Here is a 26269-nt window from a genome sequence, read left to right as displayed (position 1 = left end):
CATTCATATACAAATCTTATTGTGTTATATTTTAAGTATTGTACAACAAAAAAAAGCTTTTACCATACAAACTAAATAAATGTTGAATATAAGTAGATATATGTAAAAATAAAAATGTTGCACATAAAAAATTATGAAGTAATTAAGTGCTGAATTGAAGCGTACAAGAAACCTGATTATGCAGAGTTTATACAAAAAAACGTATGTGATAAACATCATTTATATCGTGTTATTATTAGTAAGTCAGTATATGAGATGACAGTAAATATTTTAACAGGGGATTTTTTAAATTCTAAATGCAAACACAAGCTCGAATATCCGTGAACTTTGTAAATTCTTTGCCTCACTGACAATTTCGTCGTGCACTTGGAAGACATAGCGCTTAAAGTTTAACGTTCTTTCGATTGTCACTGATGTTCTCTACCAATGCGAACGAATATGACGTCTTTGACCGTAGGCATTCTCGAATGGCATATCATATTGAAAAGTCAAGACTGTTGTAATTTGAAGTAAATGAATATAATGTATTGTTGTTTAAAGCATTAAATTCAATGTTTAAAAAATATTTATATATAAAAAAAATCACAGGTAACTAGAATATGTAAAAACGAGCAAGTTTGTCAGGTAGGAGTGCTGAGATATTACATGCTGACCATTTAGAAACTTCCAAATACATACATATGATTTACAAGTAAGTTGGGTCACAAGTATACCTACAGGTACTAAATACTCCAACAGACAAAATTTGGTACCAAAAGATATATAGTCTATGCTTACAAGCATATATTTACAAGCATACGAGGAATCGTGAACAACACATTCAGGAGATACCCAGTTCAGGCGCTCCCCAGTTCATGCTTTTTTGACATAAAACAAGTTCAAACGTTATTTTTCATGTAAAGTTTGAAAATTATTTTTAAAGCTATTAAATTCCACTAAAATTAAATAAGAATAACTTAGAAATAGAATTTAAACAAATAAATGTGTGACGGAACATATTGTTTGACCCCATATCCCACATGTCACAAACTGTCACACTTTCCCCGATTCAAGCGTGACGTACTTTATGGACGGCGCCGTGGGAATATCATACTGATCGATTTTCATTACCGCATCTATTTTTTTATTTTACAGGCACAACCCATGATCAGCGTCATTCTGTCAGAATGTTCCTCGTGCAACTTTAGTAATACAATATACGTCACTACATGAAAATATTGTACAGCCCATAGCGATATCATCAATCAACTAGTAATGGCATCGTGTTTTGCACAACGAATACCGTACTTTCAGCTATACTCTTTATAAAAATGTACAGTAATTTTTGTTGTTGTAAAACTACTAATTTTACTACGTTTTCCATTTTTTACAATGATTTAAATTTTCTGTTAACATTTCGGCATGTTCTATATGAGTGTCAATCGTTTTGTTTAATGTCTACTTTCGAAATGAATATTCGAGATTAACAATGGCGCTAAGAAGAGTGTTTACAAATTTACCAATTTCGATTTATGTGCATTCGTCGTTATTTTGGCTTATCTTATCGATTGTAAGTCCAGGCACTGCATCATCAGAACCTAACGAATGTTTACTATCTTCACACTGTGAGTAGTCATCTACTGGCTGTTCTGATATTGTAAAGTATCATGCGTTTTCGCGATGTGCGGAAATGTCATAAGAGAAACGAAAACTCGCCTTTAAATTTACCGAGGCGATCGTTTTTAAAATAGTTTTTCGATAATTGATTATGGACGTTAATTCTAATCCGTCATGCATACACATTAAAAAATACTGCTTATTAAAAAGAAAAAGTTATTTATCAAAAGGATTTGTTTATTCACACCCACAAATTTTGCCTCAAAGTCAAAAATAAATTAGTCACACAAAATATTCCTTAAGGCAAAAGTACCCATCCATACAGAAGATATCCAATCTAGGCCGTATCTGATTTAAATGGTAGCATTCCCTTGCTAAACATTTTCTTTAACAGAATGGACAAATCCTTGGTTTTACATGATCATCAGCGTTCGACACTAACGGGAGTCCGAGACTCCTTTAAATGAGACTCGGACTCCTTGTTTTGTGTCTGGGGAGTCCGTTGGACTCCTTTAAAATCATCTTTGAAATAAAAAATCGTTTTATTTCCTTATTCGTTTTGCAAGTTCAGAATGTCCGAACTTTTGTGCATCCAGAAAATGTGGCACAAATCATTCTGCTTGAACACATAGACAAAACAAAAGAGTCAGAAATTATTTATTCTGGTTCCCTGTCACTGCCCATGCGTGTAGTAGCAAGTGAACATGCAAACTATGAATCTCTGAATCACTGATCTTGGCCATTTTTTTCTCTGATATTTTCCCTAGAGTGAACTAGCATTGCAAAAGAGTCTCTTATTACTATAAAAACCATCACAATACCCGTAATTGTTTACACAGTATAAGTTTTATGGCCCCAAAGTACTGAAGATGGGTCCAGCTGTGAATTATTTGAGCGTGAATAACTCATATCACTATCAATTGATATTTTCAGTGTTTTATTGCAGTGTGTAGGCATTGTCATACCAAGCACACTAATCGGTTCCTACAGAGTACTGCTCCTCAATAAAATTGTGGCAAGTTATTTAAGAGATTGATGATGGAAACCGGGTGTTATCCTGGTAGAAATTGTGCTTTTCATGCATACTATTGTCTAAATTTTTAATTGTATGTTTTCATGGTGTAAGAACCCAGTGTTTTTTTTTTCACCATTTTGGGAATGGGGCCGGCACCCTTTAAATTGGGAAATATCGTGTTCTTTTGAGTAAATTTGGGAAACTTATGTTGTTGTTTTTATGCATACAAATACTTTGAAATTGATAATAATAGTGATTTCAATATGATATATTTTAAGGTTCATGAAATTGATAATAATAATGATTTCAATATGATATATTTTAAGGTTCAACTTCTATAACTTGAATTTGAGATAATTAACATGTTTATATACTTATTAAAATAAAAATATTTTTTTGGAAAACTTCAATTGGAATTTTTAGGTCCTTCAATTGGAACTTTTAGGTCCCATTCTGGGAAAAATATATACTTTTTTCATTGGGAATGGGTCCTCTTACCGAACCCAAATTTGAACGAAAAAAAACACTGGAACCCAATGATGAAATTAAAATAAAATTAGAATTTTATTGCCTTTCCCAATTTCCACTTTTTTAGAAATATTATGGAGAATATACCGGTATATTATAAAGCAATGAGAAATATAGGACTGTTTCATCCTAATGATGTGATTTAATAACTAATAACAAAATAGATGCTGCGAAAATGGTTTCTCACCCTAATGTCAAGGTTAAACAAGCAATCATAATGCATTATAGCAGGCCTTTTCTGCCCTATGCCATAGGTCTGAATTTCAGCCCCATTCCCAATGCAAATCTTGTTGTTTTTTTCCCAATTGAATTTTTTTTCCCAATTCCATTTTTTTTTTTTTTGGTAAACCTTTAACTATATAAGTTAACCTGATCCAGTGTAGAAAATAGAAAAATACTGCATAAATAAATTTTATGTTGCTTCAATTTGTTTTAAAAACAGTAAAATATGTTCATTTGATTATTTAAGACATTCCTTATTTTCCCCAAAATCCAGGGTTTCGTGCAATTTTTTTCCCCTCAAAAAAGGCCAGGCTCTTTCCCCAAAATCAGATATACATTGTAAAACCCTGCACTTATCACAAATGTTCATAATATTTTGTAAAATTTTAATAATATATTATCAAAATAGCCGTTATTTACCAGTAAACGGCTCCTTTGAAATATAAGAAACACCTTTTACATGCAATTATTTTTCCCAATTGAGCCAGTTTTGCCATTATTATTTTTTTCCAAAATGTTTTTTTTCCCCCGACTCTAAATTCTCAAAATTTCAGTGTGCCATTTTCCCAAAATGGAGCTGAAAAGGCCTGTATAGAAATAGTATATGTTGAAACCTTACAATAAATAAGTTAATTCTTTCTGAAAAATTACTGGAATTCGTTAAATATTTTGCAATATCAGATATTGAACAATAGCCACTTAGAACAGGATTAAACATGAATTCCAGTTTGTTTATCCCCACCTTGACCACTTATCCAAATCACATAAATCTGTTGTGAACATTTTAGGGGGTGGGTATAATATGCACAAATACAATTACACAATTTCAAATAGGCAGATACAAAGTGAGTCTGTAATTCCATCCCAAATAATTGAATTTTATCTTGAGCACATGTTTATTTTTGCTCCTGGTTTGCAATATATGAGCCAAAAAAGCCATGTATAGCATTTTAGTCTGGAAATTTTCTTGTATTCTTCATGCACTGACTTGTTATTTTCAGGTTATGACCTTAGCAGGGAAAATGTCAGAGTTATTCAACCCAAAAGACCGACTGCCACTCTTTGTTTCCAGGGTGTAGAAAGGAGCTACCTCTATATATTAGCAAACCCAGTGGTAAGCATGTTTTTATGTGCACCCAGCATCTGGTCTGTCTGTATGTTCATAATTCCCTCAATGCCAGGGTCAGTGCTTTCCACAGGATTTTAAGCTCATCTATATTTTGAAAAAAAATTATGAGCTATTGTCATCACCTTGGCGTTGGCGTCCGTGTCCAGTTAAGTTTTGCGTTTAGGTCCACTTTTCTCAGAAAGTATCAATGCTATTGCATTCAAACTTGGCACACTTACTTACTATCATGAGGGGACTGGGCAGGCAAAGTTAGATAACTCTGGCGTGCATTTTGACAGAATTATGTGCCCTTTTTATACTTAGAAAATTGAAAATTTGGTTAAGTTTTGTGTTTATTTTAATAAAACAATGGAAACATGAAACTATACGATGCATAGGCTTTCTACACGTAACAAAATAGTTCCAAACATTTGCAACTGGAACATAACTTTACCAAATGCAATACACAAATGCATCCTTAGATTAAAAATACAAGTCAAAACCATTAATTTTGGAGAACAATAGTTAGGAAAAACAAATTATATTGAAAATGTAGGTCGTATTCCTACACAGCTGGCTGACAGCGTCATAGTAAACAAACATGGAGCGTATTTTTGGATTAAAATTTCTGAATTGTGATAAACAATGGATTGTTAGCAGGTATCTGGAGTTAATAAAACATATGTAAGTAGATTTAATTGATAATATCATAACTATTACATATTACAGGTAGATTGATCATGACTCGCAGATGACCCCTATTGATTTTGAGGTCACTAGGTCAAAGGTCAAGGTGACCCAAAATAGTAAAATGGTTTTCGGATGATAACTCAAGAACACATAAGCCTAGGATCATGAAACTTCATAGGTAGATTGATCATGACTCACAGATGACCCCTATTGATTTTGCGGTCACTAGGTCAAAGTTCAAGACCACAGTGACCCAAAATAGTAAAATGGTTTTCGGATGATAATAACGCATACTCCTAGGATCATGAAACTTCATAGGTAGATTGATCATGACTCTCAGATGACCCCTATTGATTATGAGGTTACTAGGTCAAAGGTCAAGGTCACAGTGACCCGAAATAGTAAAATGGTTTTCGGATGATAACTCAAGAACGCATACTCCTAGGATCATGAAACTTCATAGGTAGATTGATAATGACTCGCAGATGACCCCAATTGATTTTGAGGTCACAAGGTCAAAGGTCCGGATCACGGTGACCCAAAATAGTAAAATGGTTTTCGGATGATAACTCAAGGATGCTTACGCCTAGGATCATGAAACTTCATAGGTACATTGATCATGACTCGCAGATGACCCATATTGATTTTCAGGTCACTAGGTCAAAGGTCGAGGTCACAGTGACCCGAAACAATAAAATTGTTTCCGGATGATAGCTCAATAACGCTTATGCCTAGGATCATGAAACTTTATATGTAGATTGGTCATGACTCACAGATCACCCCTATTGATTTTCATGTCACTAGGTCAAAGGTCAAGGTCACAGTGACATAAAACGTATTCACACAATGGCTGCTACTACAACGGACAGCCCATATGGGGGACATGCATGTTTTACAAACAGCCCTTGTTTGCTACTAAAAATAGAGAGCGGTTTTTAATTATTTGCTACTAAAATTAGAGATCTGTTAGAGACAATTATTTTCAAACGAAAGTAATTTATGTAATTATAAATCTCATATTATATATTTCCTTACCAAGAATTTAACTTCTTTTCACAGTAACTGTACAGATTTATTATTTGGATTATATATAACTCAAATGAATGATTTGTCAAAGGTCTTTTTTTAATGATATAATCACGGCCGTTAATCACGCGCGCCACCTCTTTTTTGAGATGCATTAATAAATGAGCCAATGCAACTTCCGAGGTGGCGCTCAGGTCCGGATGTTTTGAAATTTAACGGATAAGTTTACAGGGTGATTAGGTTTCATATGATTTTCAAGACATTTCGCAGTATTTTAACAAATCGGCAAATGTAGTGCAATTCAGCGATTATAAATTCATCTAAAAATGTACAGAAACATTCAATCACAACCCATTTGGAAACGTGAGGACCATTATAAGTTGTGGCATGGTAGAATTCGTAAATGCAAATAGATGTCTTTTGCCTTTTGGACGAGCAAATTCCCTGCCAATTAAATCGCTCATTACATAAAACGATTGCTTTGAACCTGTACAAGTTAATGCGTGCACAAAAACGTCGGCTTCTAGCCGATCTAATAGATAAATTTATATTTTTCAAAAAGAGATGGAGCCAATGACAAGGAGGTGGCGCTCAGATTAGGAGGTGGCGCCAATGCGCATTTATAGCTAATTTGAAGTGAAATATTTTATGCTATGGTTTCTATTACGCTTACAGGACTTACATTATTTTTGTAAGTTGACTACTTCAGCACATTTAAGTCGCGTGCGTTTTAATTAGAAAAGTAGTTTTAGTTTTCTAATGATGTATTGATGGATTTAAACGATTGTCTTTGTAATATAACAACATTTAACATGATTTATACAAATATGTTAACGGAAAAAGACCGAGCTATCTTCATTTTTTGGAGTTAATAGTTGGGAAAAACAACATAACTGAGCCTAATTAAGATTTGTTGACCTTGGTGTTTTAGTAAATTAAGCATTCGGATTAACGGCCACAAATCATAGTTTCAAGAAGAAGTGTTATCTTATACTTATTTCGTGAACTTTCATACTGTAAACAAATATTGATGCCGATGAAATATTTTGATAATATTGAACATTAAGTTATTGGTTTGATTGAGTATTACAAATTGTTGGTATACACCGTACAATATGTTTTATTCATGTTGGTGACTTCTTAATTGAGTTGATCACTTATATATTTAAAAACTACATTATATTTATAACATATTGTGTTTATGTTCTGTAAAGATTTGGGCCTTCGTATGTACGTTGAAAAATAAATTTAATATAACAAATATCATTTTCTATCAAATCTGCGTCATGTGATAATGTCATTGCGATACGACTGTTAATTGATAACATCCTGCATTGGCGCCACCTCCTATCATTAGCGCCACCTCCTAAGCATTGGCTCCATCTCTTTTGGAAAACTACAAAATTATCTACTACGTCGGCAAGAAGCCAATATTTTTGTGCATGCAGCATCTTATGTATGTTGTACGCAATCGTTTGATGCCGTTGGCGATTTAATTGGGTGGATATTTTCTCGTCACACATGAAAAACTCATCGGAATGCTTTTTAAACTCCACCATGCCACAGCTTATAAAGGTTCTCACGTTTTTAAATGGGTTGAGAATGCACGTGTCTGTACATTTTTAGACGACTCAATCTTCGCTGAATCGCACTACATTACGAGATTTTAAAAATAAGGCGAAATATGTTGTACAAACATATTAAACCTAATCACCCTGTAAAGTTGTCCATGAAATTTCAAAACATCCGGACCTGAGCGCCACCTTGGAAGTTGCATTGGCTCATTTATTAATGCATCGCAAAAAAGAGGTGGCGCGCGTGATGACACGCCGTGATAATTATCATTTCTTTATTGTACTAATTTGTGAATAGAAGGATTGATTACATACCTGTGGACTTACGTCTATAGGTACATGATGAACTCTGGCTTTGATCTCTTTGTTAAACCAAAGACCTTGGTTGTCAGTCAGATGTTCCCCCCCCCCCCTGGTTGGATTGGACAAAATCCAAGGGAAATAATATGCTTTAAAGGGAGATGATTGCTATACCTGCCAAATGATAAATATAAATTTAATTTCAAAGCTGGGCAGTAGGGGGCATTGTTTTTTTCCTTTTTTTATTTATGAAATATCATCTAATAAATGACCACACCCCACATTATACCTCCCTCCCCCCCCCCCCCCCCCCAATTTTTTTATTTTTATTTTTTCCTTTTTTTATTTTTTAATTATTGAATATGAACAATTTCCCCATGATGGCTTACATTATACTGTCAAGCACTCGAATAGTCGAGCGCGTTGTCCTCGGACAGCTCTTGTTTTATGCCTCTTTAGACTGGCGTATACATGTAGCAGTCGCACTGTCCGTCAGTTTGTCTGTCCGTCACACTTTTGCGTGTAGGTTTCGAAAAATGCTCATAATTTCTATGTCAATGCAGATGTAACCTTCATATTTGGTATGCATGTGTATATGGACAAAGCCTTACCATACGCGCACACATTTTGACCCCTTTGACCTTGAACTTAGGGTCCGCGTTTAGGTTTTGAAATCTGCGTATAGGTTTCGAAAAAGCATGTTTTGGGGGCATATGTCTTCCAATGGAGACAGCTCTTGTTTAATTTTAATGTGTCTATTGACATTTGGTGGTGCAATATAACTCTAAGAAAAGCAGCGTCAAAAGATATCATTTGGTGCGCTATGACTCTTCAACAAACCCCCCACCCCAGCTATAAAGTATTTATACAGACATTTTTACATATTTGTTTTTAAACTTTCTAGCAAAGATAGTAAAATCCTGACTCAAACGTTTCCTACAGACATCCGTATCAACCTGACTCAATTACTGCATACTTACGTCTTTTCAAGTTTCTGTTCACTTCCTATAATCCCATTTTTAAAAGCACTTTCTGGTAAATATTGATGATAAGAGTGCTCAATAATTTCTTTTACACCAAACGTTGCCACTTTTCTTTAGTATCAAATAAATATCGGCATAAGTGACTATTTATAGATTTGATGAAATATTGCCACTGAACATGCATAAATCTCTTGATGTGGTCTGTCTGTGCTTATTAATACAACGCTCAACACACCCATGCGTTCTAGACTATGCACATGATGCGACGTAATTGTTCATTCTGCATACTGTAAACGTATAGAAATTCGTCGGTATGAAATTTCGTGGTTAAATAAAAAACAACTAATTCGTTGACACGTAATTTCGTGGATTGCAAATAAAAAAACTACTAATTCGTTTATACGTAATTTAGTAGATTTCAAATGTTCGGGGAAGACTGACCGTCATAATAATTTAACTTTTACTAAAACAACCAGAGTAATAACGAAGCATAATCAGCTTATCTGTGTTGACAGCAAGACTTGAGATAAATGTGCACTGAAGCATGAAAGTGTAGCTGATCATTGCCGAAAAGAGCGATAAAGTGGCGCACTTGTGTCCCAGCTCGCTAATTGTCATCAATGTTGTTTTGACAATATTTGCATTTTTCAGCGCAGTTGGTCCCCTTGTAGTAACAAATGAGTAATAAGGTCCTCAAAATACACGTGTGTAAACCGTTATGTGTCTAACTTTAATTGGCACTAATTCATATGTGATAAATCTGCAAACTGTTAATTTGGCGAAGTCACGTAAAAGAGAACAATAGTTAATGTACAGTTTAAATACCGTGCTTGATTTAAAAAGTAAATGTATTTTTACCCAAACACTTATCAAGAAAACAACATATTGTATTAACTAGCATTTCTCAATCAATAATGTCTCTTTCAAAATGTTTTCGGATTAAAAATGTATAAATAATCGTGTGTACTTGAATTCGTGATTCAGCGGACCAACGAAATCCACGAAAATTTGTACCACACGAAATTTAATGGTTTTACAGTAATTTGCGCGCCCTTTTTATTGAGCCAAAGGGTCAACACGAAATAAATTATCACTGTTTATTTGAAACAAGCAAGAATCATTGGTTTTTAAATCTATTTATTTTAGCTCGATTGCATTTAAAGCCTAAGGCTTATATAAACCCTCTCGAGTCCGTTTCCTGGGCCTAGAACCAGTACTTGGTGTCTTTGGGGGAGATCTAAAGAACATTAACCCTTTGCATGCTGGGTAATTTGTCGTCTGCTAAAATGTCGTCTGCTGAATTTCTAAAATTAGCATTTTCTTCGATTTTTTTTTCAAAGAATACTATCAGAATAGCAAACAGTTTGGATCCAGATGAGACGCCACGTTCTGTGGCGTCTCATCTGGATCCAAACTGTTTGCAAAGGCCTTCACAACTCGGTTCCCGCACTGTAAGGGTTAATACGGTGGGGAACGAACCATTAACGTAGAGTTTACATTTACATTCAGAAGTAGGTTTCAGATAACAAATTTAATTATGCTCATTTGAGACTTCAAGAAAACATTAACAGTTGTGTAATGAATTCAATGATAATTTGTTAAAACGCTTTACGAGTTGAGTACCGGTAAATGTTTTGACAGTATTATTCATGAAATGCACAACTTCCACTAGGATTACAGCCATCATCAGTCTTCTAAGTAACTAACCAAGATTTATAGGTCAATTGCATGTACTTCACGAGTCATCTGCATGATTTTACAAGTGCTGTCGCTTATACAAAGCGTACGCTCTCATTGGCCAATATTGATTTTCCAATATAGCGAAACCCTGCACTCAAGCATGCTTTAGTTTGGTAAAGCATTAGTCTTGAGATGTAGTTGACAGAAGATTGTAAATCGGCTTTCAAAGTTTTTGCCCCGGTGAGGGACCGTTTAATGGCCTGTGGAAAGCACTGCAGGCTTATAGAATTAACAGCCTTATTATACTTTGTTTGTGGTGGGTATATAGGAGTGAGCTTGCCTGTCGGTCCGTCTGTCGGTCAGTCCGTATTAAGTGTCCGCTCTCTAATTCAAGTTGTTTTCATCCGATCTTCACCAAACTTGGTCAGATGTTGTATTTAGATGATGTCTAGGTCAAGATCGAATATGGGTCATGCCGGGTCAAAAATGAGGTCACGGGGTCACTAAGTGCCTTTTAAACATTGAGCATGGTGTCCGCTCTCTAATTCAAGTAGTTTTCATCAGAGCTTCAACAAACTTTGTCAGAAGTTGTATCTAGACGATATTTAGGTCAAGTTCGAACATGGGCCATGCCGGTTCAAAAATTAGGTCATGGGGTCACTTAGCGCATTTTAAACATTGAGCATGTTGTCCGCTCTGTAATTCAAGTAGTTTTCTTCAGAATTTCACCAAACTTGTTCAGAGGTTGTATCTAGATGATATGTAGGTCAAGCTTGAACATGGGAAAACTAGGTCACGGGGTCACTGAGTGCATTTTAAACATTAAGCATGGTGTCCGTTGCTTTTTGTGAAGACAACATGCAAAATATTCTGTGTCAATGCAGAATGTGGGGGTATTTGTCACGTCTGTGACAAAGCTCTAGTTTAGCACTGATTTCCCTGATATGATTGCTACATATGCTTGATATGATTGCTACATATCCTTGATATGATTGCTACATATGCTTGATATGATTGCAACATATCCTTGATATGATTGCTACATATCCTTGATATGATTGCTACACTCCTAACTACAAGTGCAACAACTCTTTAATTAGATTGCTACACTCCTTTTAATGAAAAGTACAACACTTGATATGTTTGCTACAACTTCTTGATATGATTGCTACAACTCCTTGTTATGATTGCTTCAACTTCTTGTTATGATTGTTACAACTCCGTGATATGATTCTTGCACCTCCTTTATATGATTACTTCAACTTATCGATATGATTACAATTACTTCTTGATATGTTTTATACATATCATTGTATTCATTGATATGATAACAACTATCATAACTATGATACTATAACTCCTTAACATAATGGCTCCAACACCTTGATTGCTACAATCAATTGATATGATTGCTTAAATGCATTGATATGATTGCTTCAACTCCAAGATCTGATAGCTACAACTAATTGATATGATTGCTACAACTCATTGATATGATTGCTTCATCTTGATCTGATTGCTACATCACTTTGATATGATTGCTACATCTCATTGATATGATTGTTACATCTCCTTGATCTGATTGCTACAGTCTTGACCTTGTCTTAGGAATGGGTTATCCAGCAAAACAGATTCTTGTTACTTCTGATATTATTGCTGCCTGAATAGGATTATGATATTTTCAAATGGCATAATATATATTATTATGTTGAATTTATGTACATGTACCCCTTACCAACTGAAACACAGAATGCATTTTTCGAAATTTTGAATTGCCAATATTACAACTTGATATTTTTTCAGCTGCACATCTCTCGGTCCCCAGGGGAGATCAATGAAAGCAGCTACTTCCATGTAGTGTATGGAACATCACCTGACGATGCTGATAAACGAAGTCACAAGACTGGCATCAACATGCTCACGGTATTTAGAAATAATAGGCCTTGTTCTGCAAAACTAGGCTTAATACATGTGTGTAAAGTTTGGTCTGCATAGTCAGCACTGGAAAACTAGGCTTAATACATGTTTGTAAAGTTTGGTCTGCATAGTCAGCACTGGAAAACTGGGCTTAATACATGTGTGTAAAGTTTGGTCTGCATAGTCAGCACTGGAAAACTGGGCTTAAAACATGTGTGTAAAGTTTGGTCTGCATAGTCAGCACTGGAAAACTGGTTTTAATACATGTGTGTAAAGTTTGGTCTGCATAGTCAGCACTGGAAAACTGGTTTTAATACATGTGTGTAAAGTTTGGTCTGCATAGTCAGCACAGGCTAATCAGGAACACTAGTTTTTGCTTTTATGGAAATTTTCGTTTGAAGAAGTCTCCTGTAACAGAAAATCCAGTTTAGCTGGAAAGTGTCATACCTGATTATCATATGTGGACTGCACTCGCTTATCTGGGGTAGCGCTTGAGGCACATGCATTAAGCTCAGTTTTCCCAGAACAAGGCTCATATACTTAAACAGATGTTTTCAGACTCAAGGGCTTTTTTCCATCAATAGCGGTGCTCCCTCTGGGCTTTACCTTTTTGATTGTTATGGTTGTCAACGTAACAGTCTTGAATTGGCTTCGTACTCTGTGACAAACACTTCACATTAAAGCGCAAAGTCTGTATATTTTAATGTTGGCTTATCTCCGAAGCAATAAAACTGATGACAAATTAAAATAACTTGTAATAACACCCTAAATCGTCGCAACTATCACCAGCATGCATCTTTGCGACAGTCAGCATGCTCCATTGATTTCAGCAGTGTCGCTGATGATTGCATGAAGACTGCTGTAAAACGGCTGGTAAACAGAGTTTCTTATGTTAATTTATGGAAATATTAAGCAGAAAAATGTAGATTTAGAAAAATCGCCATTTGCGGAATTTTGTTGCCATTGGCGCCAATGGAGATAGACAGCGGAAACCCCTGAAATAAAAAATATACAGAACTCTTGAAATTCAAAAATTTTGCGACATTTTAAATTGGTAAAAAGCATAACTGTTTGATAAGTAAAGTACACTGTTTTAAATAAAAATAACATAAATTAGTACATTGGTTATTACAACTTAAGCAGCATTTTTTTGCTCTGATTATCTCTTTTTATGCCCCCAGATCAGTTTTATGCTTAAACAGTCCATTCTAGAATTAATGTCGTTTTCCAACTTAACATAATAGACTGTTATAAGCATAAAACTAATTTATAGGGACCTTTTCATGTTATGGTAAATTAACAAAGTTAAATAAAATAGTTTCAGAATCGCAAATATTCGTTGTACATGTAGTTATGATATTTGTGAGGAAACAGTAGTACTGAACATTTTCCATGCTCTAAAATACCCATTATAGGCATCGTTTGACGATTCAAAAACCTGAAAATTGTAAAGCACAATGATTGAATAATTTGGAGAGTTCTGTTGTTGTCACCTTGTTAACACTCTAGAGGCCACATTTATTGTCCCATCTTCATGAAACTTGGTATCTTGGTATAATGATATCTTGGACGAGTTCGCAATTGGTTAAGGTTGGTTGAAAAGCCAGTTTATGCTGCAAGCGTCCTCCCTGATTAGCCTGTGTGGACTACACAGGCTAATCAGGGATGACACTTAATGCACATGCATTAAGCCCAGTTTTGTCAGAACGAGGCTCAATTCTCACATGATAGATAGGCTTACCTGGATGGATCTTCATTGACTATTCATGGAATTCTATAATAGATGTCTATACCCTTGTCTTTTCCAGAGCATGTTATCCTCTTTACGTTCCATACAACAAGCAGAAGACCTTGCCTTCTTACCCTTCAATACAAGTTGCTACAAAATAGACACCAATGTCGAATATACAGCCAGGCTCAACTTTAAGGGTATGTGCATTTTAAACTGTTTACAATTTGGAACCGCACGCTGCAAAAATGTGCCTTAATGCATGCGCATAAAGTTTCATCCCAGATTAGGCTGTGCACATGCTTATTATTGTCCCCTACCAGTTTCACGGGAGGGGACTTATGGTTTGCGCTCTGTCAGTCTGTCTGTCAGTCTGTCCGTCACACTTTTCTGGATCCTGCAATTTCTTTAAAAGTTCTTCATATTTTTTCATGAAACTTGAAACATGGATAGATGGCAATATGGACATTATGCACGTCATTCCATTTCGTTCCTACGTCAAAAATTGTGGTTGCTATGGCAACCAAAAAAAAAAATAATCTGAAAATGGTGGAATTTCTGACCATGGTGGAGCCAGTAGGGGACCATAATGCTTGACAATAGCCTTGTTGACAATACTTTCCAGCTAAACTTGATGTTTGCTTAGAAGAGACTTCCTTTAAACAAAAATTGTGAAGAGTGTCGTCCCTGAAAGGCTTGTGCACATTACACTGGCTAATCTGGGACAACACTTTACTGATATGCATTAAGTACGATTTTCCAAAGTGAGGTTGATTTGAATATAACTCCATTCAATCAAAAGCCTTAGGTTTATCTTGACACTTAATTTTAATTCCTGGGAATGAGCAGTTCTTGATGTCATGGGAAAGATCGAGAACAAGTTTATTGAGTGAGGCTGAACATCAAGGGTATTTGTGGTTTTTATTTTAATATTTTTGGGAATGGGACTGGGCCCTATGGATTTAAACAGAAGAGTGTCATTTTGACTAGAATAAGTAAATAGAAAATATATGTTTATGTCAGTGTAAAATCGTTTGTTATTTCTAGAGTGTATTTTAATGTCATAAATACTGACCTGCTATCTCATGCTTCTCCTTTCCAAGGGGAATTAACTCATCCGGAATTTTAACTGGGAATCCGCCGCCTCACTACCGTAATACAGGCCAGGTTAAACATAGTGCAATGCAACCTAGCCAAAAATCGGTAACCAACCCTCAATATTCTTTCCGGATCGACCAGGTGTAAACGTGTCTTTTACGGCTCTGAATTGAAAATTGTTTTTCAATTTATTTCACTTGGTTGATTGGGGTTTTGAATAGATAAATTGTGTTATTTATCTTTTTATGTCCCCCACTATAGTAGTGGGGGACATATTGTTTTTGCCCTGTCTGTTGGTCTGTTGGTCTGTTGGTTGGTCTGTTGGTTGGTTGGTTTGCGCCAACTTTAACATTTGCAATAACTTTTGCAATATTGAAGATAGGAACTTGATATTTGGCATGCATATGTATCTCATGGAGCTGCACATTTTGAGTGGTGAAAGGTCAAGGTCATCCTTCAAGGTCAAAGGTCAAATATATGGGTCAAAATCGCTCATTTAATGTACACTTTTGCAGTATTTCACTATTCAAGATAGCAACTTGATATTTGGCATGCATGTGTATCTCATGGAGCTGCACAATTTGAGTGGTGAAAGGTCAAGGTCAAGGTCATCCTTCAAGGTCAGATGTCAAATATATGTGGCCAAAATCGCTCATTTTATGAGTACTTTTGCACTATTGAATATAGCAACTTGATATTTGGCATGCATGTGTATCTCATGGAGCTGCACATTTTGAGTGGTGAAAGGTCAAGGTCAAGGTCATCCTTCAAGGTCAGAGGTCAAATATATGTGGCCCAAATCGCTAATTTTATGAATACTTTTGCAATATTGAAGATAGCAACTTGATATTTGGCATGCATGTGTATCTCATGGAGCTGCACATTTTTAGTGGTGAAAGGTCAAGGTCAAGGTCATCCTTCAAGGTCAAATATATGGGTCAAAATTGCTCATGTAATGTCACTTCTGCAATATTGAAGCTAGCAATTTTATATTTAAAATGCATGTGTATCTCATGGAGCTGCACATTTTGAGTGGTGAAGGGTCAAGGTCAATGTCATCCTACAAGTTCAAACGTCATATAGGGGGACTTTGTGTTTCACAAACACATCTTGTTATTTCTCATTCGGATTAATTTATGTGGATTTAATGGATTTTGTTTCATTTGTAAAGGTAAGCCATGCTTGTTTTTATCGAACAATGGTTTATTTCTATCATGCTGGGTGTTTTCAGGCGGGAACGACCACGTGCAAAACATGCTCTTCTAATACATTGCTTGAAAGTGCAAAGCATGTTCTTCTAATGTGTTACGAGATCATGCAAAGCGTGTTCTTCTGTTGACAGATTGTTTATGATTTGCCATTGTGTGCAATAATGATTTTAACGTTCCGTATGACAATCTAATTGATTGTCATTTTATTTTTCATCTGTTTTGAATTAAACTTTTGTTTAATTTATGATCTAAGGCAGTATTATTATAATGTTCTTTATGGTCAAAAAATGATTTTATGTGCCGTATGATAATCTGGTCTGTGACCAGTTTATGGTTGAATATGTTTTGCTCTTGTTTTTTAAATATTTGACTACATGATGGTGCAGAAACAAGCGTGGATAAATACCCGGTGACTTCGCAGACCATGGATGACAAGTTGCAGCATCAGTCACAGGGTATCGGGCACGATAGCGACCGTACTATGCTCAGTCTCTTAGACAGTCGGTCAACATCAGATCATGGTGACACCTGTCAGCCAGTCAAGGACATCAACCAATTCCGGACCATTTGGCATCCGCCATACGGTCATTATCCGGTGACAACACTGGTCATGATATGACCGGTATGTCACTGGGGACGTTGATCACAGACCTTTGGCTCTGCATTGATCATCGGCTGATCGGCCCGTCCGGTCCGGTCATGATATGACCGGCCGGTCACTCGTCCGGTCTGGTCATGATATGACCGGCCCGTTACCGGTCATGTCACCGGTCCGGTCATTGATCACCAGTCTGGTCACAGGTCATGTCACCGGTCTGGTCGCCAGTCTGGTCACCGGTCCGGTCACCAGTCCGGTCATTGATCACAGGTCTGGTCACCATTCATGTCACCGGTCCAGTCACCGGTTCGGTCCAGTCATTGATCACTGGTCCGGTCCAGTCACTGGACGGTTAGGCCTGCCACCGATAACACCAGTCACCGGTCAAGAAGAAGAACTCGATCTTCGTCATTGGATTATTTGCTAGCAGTTCACATCGTCGCGGCTCTGGTAAGCGATCACGTCGTCACTCACGGAGACGGTATTCTAGAAGATCTCGGTCTCATCGCAGCCGATCCACATCTCGACAGCCCAGCCGATCCAGATCTCGACATCGCAGGAAACGAGGACGTCGTCAACCTTCACGTATACATCATTGGACTTCATTGAGCACAATAGGATAGTTATCGAACATACCTCTCCTTCATTGAGCAGTTCTCGGCGTTGATACGCTCGTAAGCGATCACATCAACGCTCACGGAGATAATATTGTAGGAGACAATATTTCCAGCGTAGCCGAACAATATTTCGGCATCGCAGTTATATGGGATGTCTCCACTTCTCACGTAGGCGTTAATGAACCTAATGGTCATATCGACGTTCTCCATTTTATTTCTTTAGGAATATCATGTCTTTATTCCAGGTGTGATGTTTTTTTTTATGGCATCCACACATGTTGCAGTCACTGAGCCGTATTTGTATGCGAACACTAGTTTGTTTAACTTTCAGGCTTCGGGATTAGGTGTTCATTTCTCCACTACGACTACAAGGACCCTTTATGCCTATTAATACTGATAATCTACCGTTGTTTTCCGGTTAACATTATCAGATGACTTTGTGGATGGTCATTCTTCTGCACCAGATATTTCCATTCTGACGCAGTTATATTATACCGGTCCGATCACCGGACATCGGTCACCATTCATCGGTCATATCACCAATCACTGGTCACCGGCAAGAATAAGTAGTCATTCATTATCAGCGGATTATTTTTCCTCCTTTTCTTCGTTATCATCATCGGACTATTCTTCCTCCTCTTCTTCGTCATCGAATGAATCTTCGTCGTCTGCTTTAGTGGTATCATCGCCATCGGATTGGATTTTTGGCATGATCTTCTTTTCTGAGCAGTGCTTGACATTGATATCAGACCATATCCTTTCCACCATTTTTCCGTCTTTAACTGGTAACGTCACCGGTCATATTATGACTGGTCCATTCACCTTGCTACAGTTACCAGTCATTGTCCGATCCGGTTCGGTCACCAGTTACCAATCACCGTTATTCCACTGTGTTTTCATTGGTCAATTTTATAGTATCCCGGGTATCATCTACATTACCTAGTTGTATACCCCTGGCTATGATTGTATTGAATACTATATTTTATGGATTCAACAATCTACATGACATTTTGTGTTTTTCAATACTGATGTTCTACTTGCGACCGTTGGTTACCAAATCATCTCCGCTGACCAGCTATCCATTCTGGTGCTGGTTATGACCTACTCATACAAGAAGATTATGAAATACCTATATCTGTTATTTCTACTTCAATCTCAACCGGCTACATGCAGACTACTGGTCTTGCAGATAGATCGGCTGAAGCGGGCTCGGGGTCTAGCATTGAGGTCGAACATTACTATTTGACCTCTATTAATTTATGTTCGAGACCCGAAGGATGAATTGTTTTAACCGCCTTTACCTGTCAGCTACAGACTTTGCAGTCAGTGTCACGGAACAGTTGGGACACATTAATGACGCTAGCAGGATTAGCAAGACGACATTTGTATCGACTTCTGCTTTTCTATTGCTCCTACCACAGTGCATAATTTCAAGCTACTGGAATCAACAAGAGTTCTGATACATAGGATTGTCTATCAGATTGACTGCATGGCGGCTACAGTCTTGTAGATGGCTTGGGAGCTAATGAACTCAGATCTTAGATGCTAGGATCTGGAGGGACCTCATCTTAAAGTTCTTCTTCTATTACACTTCTGGCCATAACAGGCTGTCTTCCTATAACTGGTCGTATTCCTTTCGGAATTCATCCCGGTTAGGAGACTTGAAGTAAATGGATTAATCAAGTCAGAATTGAAGACTTCCAAGCATTCTACCGGCAAAGGTGGACCCCCTTAAGGTTTTCACCTTTTTCTGCCATCACACCTCCGATTCCGGAGGTACCACTGTCAATCATATTTTCGTACTTCTCAAATCGATGACTTCACAACCTGTATTCTCCAGGATTTTAAAGGCGTCTTTTATTGGTTCAAGAAGAAGCTATACACTGTAGATAGGTCATAAACTTATGTGTTAAACACTTTCCTATTCTACCAATTTTCAAGTGTGTTGGGAGTGGGAAAGTTCGGCTTGCCGTGATTTCTTTCCCCACCCATCCTTGACTAATGGTTCCGGCTACCGGTCGGTATTTACTGGTCCGGTCACTGGTCTTTCTGCTAAAACATCTTTTCTTACGTCCGTTTCAGTTTAAGTTAATTGTATTAATCTTGGGATTATTCAATGACACAGAGTTCCATCTTTTTGTCAATATTTAGCACTATTCAGTGGTGTCTAGACTAGACGATTATCTTGGCAAGAATATAGATTATTCTACCACAACCTTCCTTACATCTTATACAGATGTGAGCAGAGAAGGTTAGGGACGATCACATAGAACAACGTATCTTGATTTTCTCAATTATGTGGTATCTTAATGAATATTACCTGCACAACTACATCTTGAAAAGCGAAAATTCTTTTTAGCTGTTTTTCATTTACAACACATTTTCACAATTCCTTTGTGATGGTTTCAACTATCACACATCGGTCGTGGTTTACTTATTTTGCAATGGCGTACAAAAATTGATGCATAGTATATCGAAGAACGTTGTTTATCATCTAACGCTAGTAATGAGCGTTATGCGATTTTAGATCGCAGTATGAACCGATATGCTGAACTACATCAATAATGCAGTTCACAGAAATCGATCCAGCAGGGTGTGCGATTGTTATACATTCGTCCACCTGACATAAACTGAAATATCTTGCTTTCTTGGTGAGTTTTTGGAATAACTGAGTTTTTGCCATAATTTCATGCAATATACTTAATGAACCATGGGATTATGGTTCTACGACCTTTTAAGTCTCCTGTACAATTATTTTCAGGAAACTTCTTCACAGGTCAAATATCATATCTCAGAGAGACATATTTTTACTGATCCAAACATGTGCCACTACATGTCTGGCCATTATTTAGTTATCTTTACAAAAGAATGTTTTTTTCTGTTAGAGTTTTATCCTTGTTACTTTTGTAAAGATAATTCCATCAGAACTGTATAAAGGTTCTATGGAAATTGTTTTTGACTGGGTATTCGAGAGCATAGTTATTACCTTAATCCCTCTGCTAGATACATAGAGGTTTTTCTCATCTTTTTCTTGATGATATTAAATTTGTTCTTTTCTTCATCAAAGGATAGAGATTATGCTTTCCTATACCTTGTTTTGTGTAAGTCATCACAACTCTGTGCTGTCTTACCTATTTTGGAACTGATCCAAGCTATGGAACGGCAACACTATGTTTTTCGTTCCTTTAGGTCACAATATACTAAAAGATTTCCTACACAAATTCAATGTGAAAGCAATAACTTTAACAAAAAATAAAATCAAACTTTTCGCAAATACATCCCCATAACCATACCTCTTCTTAAAGAGCATTCCAAGCCACAATGATTTATACAATAAAAAAGGGGGGGTCATACGTTATGCAAGAAAGAACTCAACGCGAATCAGCGGTCACTGTTTTATGGCCATCTATTTACCGGCTTCGTACCAGTTGAGAAGGGTTTCCCGCCATCTGTCAAAGTCTCATGTAGTCTCCAACCTTCAAGCAAAAGAGTCAATTTCTGTTAAACATCAATGTTTTCCCTACCACATGCACAAAGAAACATAATAAAATAAAGTCATGGCAAGTGCCCCTACAGAGAATTGTGTCTTCTTATAAATGATGTTCATGTTTTTAGAGAGTATAGCATTGCACTCCAAAAATGTTTAGTATATTGTAACCTAAAGGAGAAATTTATTCTGATTAAAATGTGTTTTTCTTGCATATTATTATCTTCCTATGCATATTGCAGCAAAATATTAAGTTTGGCTGGATTATCTGTCCATTTGGCCATTTTATATCATATTTTCTCATGCGGGTGTTTCCAGTCTGAAGAATGCCATTTTAGACCTGTTTAAGCGTAAATGTCCCTTTAAGATTTAAAGCTGTTGTGTTCAATATCTGCAAAAAAATACCAAAACAAACCAAATAGACATGCACGTGGGGCTTATGCGGGGTGGGGAAATAATGAATTTGTTAGATATTTTTACTCTAAGCAATTTTGATAATGTCTTTTTTGTGTTTTTAACCAGGTTTTCCGAAGGAAAAAACTGGTTATTAGATTGGCGAATGCGGGCGGGCTGGCTGGCTGGCTGGCGGGCGGGCGGAACAAGCTTGTCCGGGCCATAACTTTGTCGTTCATTGTGAGATTTTAAAATCATTTGGCACATTTGTTAACCATCATTAGACGGTGTGTCGCGCGAAAAAATTACGTCAATATCTCCAAGGTCAAGGTCACACTTTGAGTTCAAAGGTAAAAAATAGCCATAAATGAGCTTGTCTGGGCTATAACTATGTCATTCATTATGAGATTTTAAAATCATTTGGCACATTTGTTCACCATCATGGGACGGTGTGTCGCACGAAAGAATCACGTCAATATCTCCAATGTCAAGTTCACCACGACTAAAAATAGATTTATTTTAAAACAAACTTACAAAGGGGGTTAATTTTGTTTGTTCATTTCAAAAGTTCAGTTTGAGTTGTCTCCCTTTATCAGATTTTTTTTCACAATGAAAACCTGGTTTTGTGACAATTTTGTCCCTTGTTTTTTTTTAAATCACCCCAAAAATGTCAAATTCATACACAAAAAAATCAAATTTCATCCAAGACAATAAACAAATTGGTCAAAATGAGAGATTAAAGATACTTTGAAGTGCAGAAATCAATCAGCTTCTAATAACCTGTTGTTTCACACCAATAAAGTGTGAAATCTACAAAGCACCTTGTTTGTCGCAGCCCCTTTAATTAAAGGTGCCCAATTATATATTATAGTATATAAAGTCATGGATGCCTTTAAACTGCAGCAGGTAGTCAATTTGCATTGCCTGTTCACATTTAGAGGTTAAAGGGATTGTTAACTTGCATACTTTTGGTTAAAAATAAGTTCTTTGACTTTTTTTAAGGTAGCAATCTGGGAAAATGGGGTTTATAACCAAGGGAAAGAAAAATTTCTTGCTCAATTTCGCCTTTAAGCCTGGCAGACCTGGTCCAGCCAAGGGTAAAAAACATCATTTTGAAAAGAGGTCAAACTCCTACACATACGTAAGGTTAGAAAGGTCATCTTTTGAAGCGAGGGTAGCTTACAATGAATATATTTTTACCTTTCGGGATGTAGACGGCTCTCAAACCCAAGCTAAGCCCTTGCGTCCGCGTGCTAACAGGATTCACTATGTAAACATGTTACGGGTTCCTGCTTCATCCAAAGTTCATCCTGACTTACTAACGAACAAGGTCTATGTCCCAGCCCTACTACAGTCAATGATGTCCTCTGAAAATAAAATGCATAGGTTAAGAAGTGATAAATGTAAGGGCGACTTGGTCATTGATGGCAGTGCTTCCGTAAAGTGGGGCTTAGGCTGGAAGGAAAGGTTACTATGTACAAGATGCAAATATGTAGGCAAGCATTATAAGCTGTACAATGAGGTTCCATCAAGTACAAGGGGCAGAAAGGCAGCTGTGATTAATGTAGGGTCCCAAATAGGTGTTGCTAGCACATCTATTGGGAACACAGGTTTCCGCAGAATTCTGAATACTACTAACATAATCGCTCCATCTCCACTGGCTATGCAAAAACAAGCCAACAAGGTCAACACTGCCGTGAAATCCCTCAATGAGAGAAGTATGTGCGAAATAAGAAAAAACTTGGTGGCTGAAAATGCCAAAATAGGTCAACAAAATCCCATTTTGGTCAATGTCGAAGGGGACACATGCTATAACAATCCAATTTTTAAGTTGGACGCAACACCCTTTCAAGCCGGAACCATTGCCATAAGCACAATGTGCGAAAACAACACCAAAAACAAACAAATTGTAGGGGTTCTGGTATCAAATAAACTCTGTAGGACTTCATCAATGCTAAGAAATAAAGATCAACCTGTTCAGTGCCCCAATCATAGGGGGCATTGTACTGCAAATGTTTCAGAGCGGGACTCGATAGGTGACGAAGGGAAATATAATGAGGTGTTGGGAGACCTGATCTCACAGGACATTAAATTATCCAAATTTACTTGCGATGGGGACAGTAGGGCAATTCAAGGTGTTCGAAAGTTTCACGGTCAAAATGTTGGTCATCTTAGGGATCTTAGGCACCTAGGCAACTCGCTGAAGCGTGAGCTGAACAAAGCACCTTTCTCGAAGGGCATGCTCAAGGGTCACTCCAAGTGCAACATCAGGAGTCGATTCGCTCTCTCGGTCAAAGCTGGGTGTATTGCTGAGCTTAAAGCTGCCCACAAAAAACTACAGGGTGACATCATAACTCTAAAGAAGGTCATGGTTAATGTTATCTCAACCATTATTCTATGTTTCAATGGTTACTGTGGGACCAGTTGTGCAAAGTACAGCTATGTCTGTGCTGGTACCAATAGGCAAGCAAAGAATTTCATGCCAAACAATGTCAAGGTTAAAATGGTTGACAGTGACCAACATGTCCTTAGAAAATGCATTGAAATGGTTTTAGGTCCAGCTGCTCTTGACGCAACCAAGCTTTTAACCACAACTCAAAAGTGCGAAGCAGCAAACAGGTCATATCAAGCCGTTAATCCTAAGTCTGTCACTTTCTCACGCAACTGTGTTGGTCGCATTCACGGACAGGTTTACAAATTAAACAATGGCTATGCTAACTCTGTCATTGCAAAAACCATGGAACTTCATGCAAACCTTACGCAGGGGTCAAAGGTTATAAAGCAGTTAGCCTATGAGGACCGCAATGACCTCAACCAAAAGCAAACATCCGCTACCATCAAAGCACGAGCTCTACGTGCCAGGACTCGCAACTATCGTTACAAGTTGCACGAGGAATTGCATTACGGCAAGGGCATAAGTGACCCCAAACCTGATTTTGAAGGTCTCCCACACCTTAAACATCATAAATATGCTTAGTTGACTGTGTGATTATTAGAATAAAGTGTAAATACTACCTGATCTGGCACTTCTTCGCAAAAAGACCTATAACGTGGCCCGTGTATCAGCCTCAAGGTTTCCTCTACCTGAAATGGCAAAAATACCTTATTAAAATAGATATAGAAGGGAAAAAAAGGCATTTATGTACTTTAAGTGTATTTATATGAATAATAGAAGCTTGGTGAAGCTTGTGGTATTCATGTAATTACCAAATATGCAGGCTGGCTCAGTCCCATGCCCCCTACACTGTCCGAACTGAAAACATGTCCTCCGATCCATGTTGGTGGAATGGGGCTCTATGTTTAAATGTTCGGGCTTGACACACAAGCTTCTGTTGCATAAATGGCTCACAGAGTCACTGGGGTTCAGTTCTGACTTCATATAGCACATTAAGGCTACACGGTGAACCAAGTATGTCTTTGATATTGACTCTGAAGGCAATTTAGCTTTGATTCGCCCATAGTAGGGCGGGGATCTGTTAGAAATGCATCCATTCCATACTAAACAATCTGAATTGATACATTTAATAGACTTATCTTCCAATCTTTTGCCAAGAAGTGACCAAAAATCATCTTTGACATTCGTTTCTTGAAAGTTCAGACGATATTTTTATTTAACCCAACGCTAGTTTAGGTCACAATATACTAAAAGATTTCCTACACAAATTCAATGTGAAAGCAATAACTTTAACAAAAAATAAAATCAAACTTTGCGCATAGACATCCCCATAACCATACCTTTTCTTAAAGAGCATTCCAAGCCGCAATGATTTATACAATAAAAAAGGGGGGTCATACGTTATGCAAGAAAGAACTCGACGCGAATCAGTGGTTACTGTTTTATGGCCATCTATTTACCGGCTTCGTACCAGTTGAGAAGGGTTTCCCGCCATCTGTCAAAGTCTCATGTAGTCTCCAACCTTCAAGCAAAAGAGTCAATTTCTGTTAAACATCAATGTTTCCTACCACATGCACAAACAAACATTATAAAATAAAGCAAGTGCCCCTACAGAGAATTGTGTCTTCTTATAAATGATGTTCATGTTTTTAGAGAGTATAGCATTGCACTCCAAAAATGTTTAGTATATTGTAACCTTTACCTCCTTAAGCGGTTTTGGCTTGTGTTACATGTATTGGGATGCTTAATGAGCTTCTTATGAACCTTTTGCATCAGGCTTATTAACAGTTCCAATATAATTGAAGACGGTTTTCCTTCTTATTATGGCTTTTACCATACGGAGAAGGGAAATTCATGCTTTTTCTGTTGAATACGACCAGTTCCAGTTGGATCTAATGTTGTCTTCACTTTGTTGTGTCAGCCAGGATTCCTTGCTTAATATCAAGTCCTCTATAGGGCTTCTAAAAAACTTTAAAGTTTCCAAGTTTTTCTTAAACTGGTAGTCATGAAGATGAGAATAAACTTCTATGGGCAATCTGGGCTTCGAAGTTCTATCTCAGCAGTGTTAGTCGGAAGTCCATTCGAGGTTCTCAAAAGACACT

At 37.1% G+C, this 26269-nt stretch overlaps 1 protein-coding gene and 1 long non-coding RNA gene across 6 annotated transcripts in view; one reads left to right on the top strand and one right to left on the bottom strand.

Moving 5' to 3' along the window:
• The first annotated feature begins 1463 nt into the window (after positions 1 to 1463).
• LOC127861011 (nuclear envelope integral membrane protein 1-like) overlaps positions 1464 to 26269 on the top strand; it is a 102231-nt gene continuing 77425 nt past the window's right edge. For all 3 annotated transcript variants that reach the window (XR_008040019.1, XM_052399362.1, XM_052399361.1), the window contains exons 1-4: positions 1464 to 1604; positions 4363 to 4475; positions 12526 to 12645; positions 14448 to 14568. Coding sequence is in view for 2 of the 3 variants with exons in the window: in XM_052399362.1 (XP_052255322.1) it covers positions 1469 to 1604; positions 4363 to 4475; positions 12526 to 12645; positions 14448 to 14568 (490 nt within the window). In the remaining variant the exon portion in view is untranslated. The remainder of the gene's footprint in view (positions 1605 to 4362; positions 4476 to 12525; positions 12646 to 14447; positions 14569 to 26269) is intronic.
• On the bottom strand, positions 21236 to 25730 carry LOC127861024 (uncharacterized). 3 transcript variants are annotated; one of them, XR_008040025.1, is made up of 4 exons: positions 25639 to 25730; positions 24788 to 24856; positions 22973 to 23139; positions 21236 to 21368 (listed from the first exon to the last, which is right to left on the bottom strand). It is a non-coding gene; the product is annotated as an uncharacterized LOC127861024 (long non-coding RNA). The 3 variants fall into 3 exon arrangements; XR_008040027.1 differs by having other exon boundaries at positions 24785 to 24852; positions 25639 to 25686; XR_008040026.1 differs by lacking the exon at positions 24788 to 24856 and having other exon boundaries at positions 25568 to 25686.

The sequence above is a fragment of the Dreissena polymorpha genome, chromosome 15 (genome assembly GCF_020536995.1).
Source record: "Dreissena polymorpha isolate Duluth1 chromosome 15, UMN_Dpol_1.0, whole genome shotgun sequence".
In the NCBI taxonomy this organism is placed as follows: domain Eukaryota; kingdom Metazoa; phylum Mollusca; class Bivalvia; order Myida; family Dreissenidae; genus Dreissena; species Dreissena polymorpha.
Note: the sequence above shows the minus strand (reverse complement) of the source record. Positions and strands in the feature narration are given on the sequence as shown.